The following is a 7,404-nucleotide window of genomic DNA, read 5'->3' as shown; positions in this document are numbered from 1 at the left end:
ATAATCCTCATAATAGGATTTTTAGTTTGCATAGCTCCCTATATTTCTTAATTAGGGGTTTAAACAGAAGATAATCCTCATAATGGGAGGCAGTGATAGATGAGGAACTGTTTAAACAGAAGATAATCCTCATAATGGGAGGCAGTGATAGATGAGGAACTAGATTCAGGCTTGGATCCCTTCTTAGGAGGCATAATTACACAACTACGGTTTTATGGATGCAAGAGAAACAGAAATTGAATTAAAAACCCTAGATTAGCCAATGAAACCCTAAGAGAGAATGGAAACAAGGAGGATGATGAAAGAGATTACCCAAAAGAGGTGGAGAACAGCCGTAGTCGACCGAGGAAACGCTGCGGGCGGCTGAGGAGAGATTTCTGATTTGGGAAAAAAATTTCGAATGAAAGTGGAAGATGAAGAGGGTCGGATCTTAGAGAGGAAGAAAGAGAGGCCCATATTAGATCAGATCAAGATCGACGGTGGTGGAGAAACGGGTTTAAAAAAAAATTTAACCAAATAAACCGAAACCCGATAACGAAAAAGAGCAGAAAACCAAATGAATCTCTTGCGGTCGACCGTGACGGTCGACCGTAACAATTTCCAGAAACATTTAAGGTCGACCGCGAGAAATATACATGCATAGACATCTTTAAAACCTGGATTATAGGAAAGATTTCATTTTGGTCCTTAATAAAATTGTTTTATAAGATATATAAATACATATAAAGTTTTTTTAGCTATTTAAAAACATGAGAAATACTTAATAAAAATAAAGTTCATCATTTAAAACTCAAAACCCAATTATTCAAAAAACAAAATGAACAAAACAAACAAAAACAAAAAATTGATATAAAAATCATTTTGGTACCCAAATCATTTTGGTACCACTAAAATTTGGGATATGACCCCTATCATTTACATCCAAGGCCCTAGGGTTATGAACCTCCTTGGGCGTATTTTGTGCACCGATACGATCAAAGCAAAAATTGTAAACATGACCCATACGATTACAATTTGTGCAATGTAGAGGTTTGAATGGTTTACGTTGACCGAAATGAAATGCACGTGGTTCATTTGCAAGAATAGATTTTTCTTTGTAATTATTTTGCAAACGAGAATTTCTTTTTAAATCAAAACAAAACATGGTCAAATGACCAAAACGACCACAATAATCACATTTGTACACATGAGCATGTCTATGATTTACACTATGTGTGTGTACATGTGTATGTAATGAAGAAGCTTGATGGGATGCACAATCATGAATAGGCTTGTCAATTTTTGGTGCATTATGACAAAATTGAGCTAAATGGCCTTTAAGACCGCAAATAGAACATTTGTGAATTTTGTCATAAATATATTTATAGTGAATAGGTTTCTTAGAAGAATTAACATTGAACTTTGCACATAAGTCCATAAGCTTTTTATTATTAGCAATACAAGTGTTTAGTGTTGAATCTAAGGTGGATATACGTTTTCTCATTTGATTCAACTCATCATTGTGCATACAAGCATTGCTACTAGAAGTAGGATAAACAAGATTTTTCATCATAGATTTCAACTTATCTACTTCTAACATAGCATCATGTTTTTCATGAAGCAAACTAGCATTTTCAATTCTCAATTTTTCATTGCATTATTTAAGAATTATATTTTCATTTGCAATAAAATTAAACTTAGTGGCTAGTGTTTCATGAGTGGATTTTATATTTACATACTTACTCTTTACATCAATATAGCAATTGTGTAATTTTTTAAACTCAAGAGCAAGTTCATCAAAAGTAATAATATCATCGTTATCAAGATTGCATACCTCACTAGGGTTATCACCTAGTGGTATTGTACATGGAGATGAGGCTTTCTTAGAGCTTAAAGCGTGATCTTCCAACGCTTTTTGAACAGCCTCCGAGTCTCCTTCATGTGCTTCAATAAATTTCCATAAGGTGTAAGCACTATCAAAATAAGCAAATTTGTTAGAAAATAATGAGTGAAAGGCATTAAGCAAATATTCTAACAAGAGCTTGTTCATGTTAAACAATCTTTTATCATTTTTACTCCATTTGGATTTTTCCAAAATGGGAACAACATAGGCATCCTCAATAATCTCCCATAAATCGAATTGTTTAGATTGAACAAAAGGTTTGAATCTAACACGCCATTGAGCATAGGGAAAAATATCCAAACGAGGAGCAACATTAATAGCATAACCTAGACTAGATGCATCATACATATCCATAATGATTATATGCAAGAAGCAAAAAGCAATCAACACTAGATTAGCATGAAAATGATAACTTGGATCTTTAACTCAAGGCGATTAGTCCTTAAATCAAAGAGCACCAAGCTCTGATACCAATTGTTAGACCCTAGAGAGGGGGGGTTGATTAGGGTCTTATGCTAATCTAATCCCAATTAAAAGCCAATTAAAATTATGTTAATTAATTTGTTCTTGCAAGAATGATATAAGATAGATATGAGCAAGAGAGATATGAAAAAGAACAAATAAAAAGTACGCTAAGCAAAACACAAATAAACAATATGTTTACGAGGTTCGGTCACCATGACCAACGTCCCCGCTCCTCACCTCGAGGAGATCTCCACTATCACAATCCGGTTTGGAAGCCGGAACTTCTACACACTCAGTTTACAAGCTTACCGAAAACTCTCACACAATAAACACTATGTAATCACACTTTACACACTAAGTGTAGGAACCTAGCCCATGTTCTCCTCCTCAAGTGCTCGGATACAACCTCTCCCTAGGTTCGTCAACCGACGCCACTCCTATTGGATTCGACCCCGTCTCTCGCCTCACACTTCTCTCGGTGTACAAGTGTATTACAAGTGAAACTCACAAATAAAGATTAAATACAATGGTTTGTTCTCAATAACAAATGAGAACGCAAAAGAAGCTTACACTTACTAAATCACACTCCACAACCCACACTATATAGTATGAAGATATTAAGATCAGTATGTGTGTGTGATAACAGTGAATGAAAATAATACAACTCAATAAATATAGCTAAATAAATGAAAATGAAATAGTAAGCTATATAAGGAAGAGTTTAGAAAACTTCTCAATAAACAAGAAGAGTAGTAGATGATGATTCCAATAGGAATTGAAAGCCACTTCTTGTTGTAGAAAACTTCTCTTGAAGTAGATTAACGAAAATTAGCTTAACAGCTCTTTAAACGCCTCTTAAACCTTTGTTAAAACTTCTTGTAAAAACAAAACTCTTGGTTTTCTTAGTTACTGAAATAGAAGAGCAATGGGGCCGCGAGCACATAAAAGCCAGACTTTGAAAATTTGTCCATGGCGGTCGACCGTGGCGGTCGACCGCAAACTGACACATCCTGAAAACCTGTTTTTGGCCGATTTTGAAAATACTTTAAAAATAGCAAATTAATTCCAAAAATATTAAAACTTTGGAAAAAGTTTCTAAATGATAAAATGAACATGTTAGAAAAGGAATTTTTAGAAAAATAATTTTTGTTTGCAAAAACACACTATTTTTGAAAAGTGTTTGTAAAACCTGTATTTTACGAATATGAAAATTTTGATATGACTTATAAACATGTATATATATATCATGCATATATTATATGTATATAATAAAGTATGAATGAGCTGTAAACATGAAATAAAAGATATTGTAACAACGTTTGATGAAAAATCATTTATATGATAGAAAACGTCAAAAATCGTGTTAAGTGTACATATATTGAGCTTAAATATAAACATACAATATATGTAAGTAAACTACTCTTATACCTAGGAAACTCCACACATATGAACTTGAATCTTTAACGCTTGATTGTCGTGTGTTGAAATACCTGTAAAGAGAAACATAAAAACAAAACTAGAGAATATATTAGCAATAAATTGTTTGACAAATCATCATCAAAACTATAGGGTCAACACAAAGTACCTGAGCTTGATTCAAACCTCAATCTAGGTCCAGGTTCAAGACCGATATTAAACTTACGGAGAATTATTAGATTAAATGAGTGACAAGTCTCGAACATATGACCTATGATTTGTTCAAAAAAAAATTTTACCACTAGGGTGTAGTGTATTTTTGTTTATTAAAACACTTACTATAATAGATATATAGTTTAAAACTTAATCTAGGTTTTGGAAAACTTTTTACAAAAACTCCACACTCCAAAACTCTTTTATTGAATAAATTTATTTTATATTTATTTAAATCATGGTACTTGCTCATGAGCCAATTCTAGCCTATGTGGTGGACATTATACGACAATTAGAAACGGTACGTGCACATATTTGCTCCCACGTGACTCTCTGGTGCATATCCATATTTGCTCCCAGGAGTAGTGGGAAGATCACTATTTGTAACTAATTATACATTTCACAATCAATAAAGGAGCAGTCTTTCCATTACACCTTGATAATGAATAGAATTCAAACAGTACTTAATTACCTGCTAAATCCACCCAAAAACAAGTGGGCAAATTTCTCCATACGACCCTCATCAAGTTGAACTGACACTTGAACCGTCCCCTCTTCTCTCCCGCCAACCAAAGCAAACTCCCCATTGAGATTCATCGACACCGACTCGAACCTGTCCGGTGCACCCCACCCAAAATCAGCCTCATAAACCCTAAACCTTGGCGACGCAGTTGCATTGACATGGCTCTCGATCGGCAATGATTTAAAATCAGCAATCTGGTCCTCATAGCCACTCAACGGATCTTTTGAAACTTGGTCAATCGACTTACGAATTGATGTGCAAGCCTTCACTAGCCCTTGTTCTCCTGTCAGTTCGCCGGCCATGCACTTGGCCATTACTGCAAGGACACAGTTGCCAAGATAGTCGTCTGAAACAGGCGGGTTGAGTCGAGCTCGGCAGTCCATGAGGAATACGAAGGTTAGCTCCGTGTTCGGGTCAAAGGATCTAGTTCGGGCAATGGAGATCCAAGCATGGGCCGAAATGGCTATGAAAGTTGTGTTGGGGATACACAACCCCCCTGATGCGATTTGGAAATAGAGATTTAGGAGAGAAGAGAGAAAATCAAACAATCTCAAACACACAAGATTTACGTGGTTCGCTTCTCAATGTGAGAAACTACGTCCACGGCCACCGCAGGAGAAAAATTCACTATTTTTCGTCTTAATACATCATGCCCTAATCAACCCTTTTATAGACTTAAGGGTTTAACAAGTAAAAAAGGAAACAGATCAAAACAGGTCAAAATTCGAATCTGGGCCAAAACCCGACTCCGGTCGACCGCAGCACCACGTGCGGTCGACCGCGACGAAGACCGCGAGCTGCTCCTCACCCTAGTGCCTACCTGTGCACGTCATCGGTCGACCGCCGCGCCATGGGCGGTCGACTGCAAAGCTGTAATAGCTCTCCTTCGTCGTTTTGCTTGAACTTTGCCATCGTCGATCTTGTTCCTCTTGTTCCAACTTTGTTCCTCTTCATTCTGAAGTGTAGGACACGCCTGATAGTTAGGCTTCACATATCCTAACAATCTCCCACTTAGAGACTAACTATCAACCTCTTTCAGCTCTCTCTGCGGCGACGGCCTCCGTATCATCAAGTGTTGAGGCCAACTGAAGTTGAGTACAACTTCAGTTTCTCTGTAGTGACAACCTTGGTAAGCATATCAGCTGGGTTCTTGCTTCCTTGAATCTTCACAAGTTCCAACATGTCCTCGTCCAATGCTTATCTTATGAAGTGGTAGCGGACCTGTATGTGTTTGGTCCTTGCATGAAAAGCGGGGTTCTTTGCCAAATGAATTGCGCTCTGGCTATCACAATGTAAGACACTCTTCTCACTCTTCTGTCCCAGCTCCTCCAAGAAACCCTGTAACCATATCATCTCCTTGCTTGCCTCTGTCACCGCAACATATTCAGCCTCTGTCGTTGATAAAGCAACGATTTTCTGCAACTGAGAAACCCAACTAATAGCTGTAGAGCCCAAAGTGAATACATATCCTGTAGTGCTCCTTCTCTGGTCTATCTCACCAGCATAGTCTGCATCAACAAAACCCTGCAGGACTAACTTGCCTCTTCTGAAGCATAGACAATCTTCTATAGTACCTCGCAGGTATCTAAGAATCCACTTTACTGCTTCCTAGTGCTGCTCTCCTGGATCTGACATAAATCTGCTCACAGCTCTCACTGCATGGGCAATGTCGGGTCTCGTGCATACCATGGCGTACATAAGGCTTCTAATGGCTGAAGCTTATGGAACCTTAGCCATGTATTCTTTCTCTTCATCAGTCTCAGGACACTGCTCCTTAGTCAGTTTGAAGAGACTGGCTAACGGTGTGCTAACGGCCTTAGCACCACTCATCCCGAATCTCTCAAGCACCCGTCTAATGTACTCGGCCTGAGATAGCCGCAGTGTGCCCAAGAGTTTATCTCTACTGATCTTCATTCCCAATATCTGCTTCGCTGCGCCTAGATCCTTCATGTCGAACTCACTCGACAGTTGCTTCTTCAGCTTCTTGATCTCTGTCATATCTGAACCGGCTACAAGCATGTCGTCGACATATAGGAGCAGGATGATGTAACTTTTGTCAAACTCTTTGACAAAACAGCAATGATCAGCATTGCATCTGGAATAACCGTTCCTGTGCATGAATCCATCAAACTTTTTGTACCATTGCCTTGGAGCTTGTTTTAGGCCGTACAAGCTCTTCTTCAATCTGCATACCATCTTCTCTTTTCCTTTCTGAGTAAACCCCTCTGGCTGCTGCATATATATCTCTTCCTCTAGGTCACCATGGAGGAAAGCTGTCTTTACATCTAGCTGCTCGAGATGTAGATCTTCAGCTGCAACAATACTCAGGACTGTTCTGATGGTAGTTAGTTTAACTACTGGAGAGAAGATCTCTGTGTAATCAACTCCTTCTCTTTGCTGAAATCCTTTAACCACCAATCTAGCCTTGTATCTCTTGGAACCATCATGTTCCTCTTTGATTCTGTACACCCATTTGATGCTCAAGGCTTTTTTTCCCCGTTGGTAGCTTCACAAGTTCCCATGTCTTGTTGGTGTTCAAGGATTTTATTTCATCTTTCATAGCAAGCTCCCACTTGCTCACATCATCCACTCGAAGGGCCTCATCATAACTTTCTGGCTCTCCACCGTCACTCAATAATAGGTAGTTAAGATAAGCTCTGGGCTGTAGTGATGGATACTTTGGATTGGGCTTGGGGACTCTAGCTGACCGCCTCAACTCTCTTATGGGCGAAATAGTCTCTCCATCTTCATCTGCCTCCTCTGAAGTGGTCTCATCCATCAACTCTTCTTCTTCATCAGAACTAGATTCGGGATTGCCTCCATCTGAGGCAACATCTGACTCGAAATATTTAGGATCACTCTGTGTCGAACTAGTGGACTGAACGACATCACAGTCTTTGTAGAG

The 7,404-nt window shown here is 38.5% G+C and overlaps 1 protein-coding gene across 1 annotated transcript; it reads right to left on the bottom strand.

The window, feature by feature from the left end:
* LOC109821456 (anthocyanin 5-aromatic acyltransferase-like) lies at nucleotides 4,445-6,188 on the bottom strand. Its single transcript, XM_020387642.1, has 4 exons — nucleotides 6,133-6,188; nucleotides 5,865-6,045; nucleotides 5,530-5,584; nucleotides 4,445-4,995 (listed from the first exon to the last, which is right to left on the bottom strand). The coding sequence occupies exons 1-4, from the start codon at nucleotides 6,186-6,188 to the stop codon at nucleotides 4,445-4,447; spliced, it is 843 nt and encodes a 280-aa protein (XP_020243231.1).

This window comes from Asparagus officinalis, chromosome 8, assembly GCF_001876935.1.
Source record: "Asparagus officinalis chromosome 8, Aspof.V1, whole genome shotgun sequence".
NCBI classification, from domain to species: Eukaryota; Viridiplantae; Streptophyta; class Magnoliopsida; order Asparagales; family Asparagaceae; genus Asparagus; species Asparagus officinalis.
Note: the sequence above shows the minus strand (reverse complement) of the source record. Positions and strands in the feature narration are given on the sequence as shown.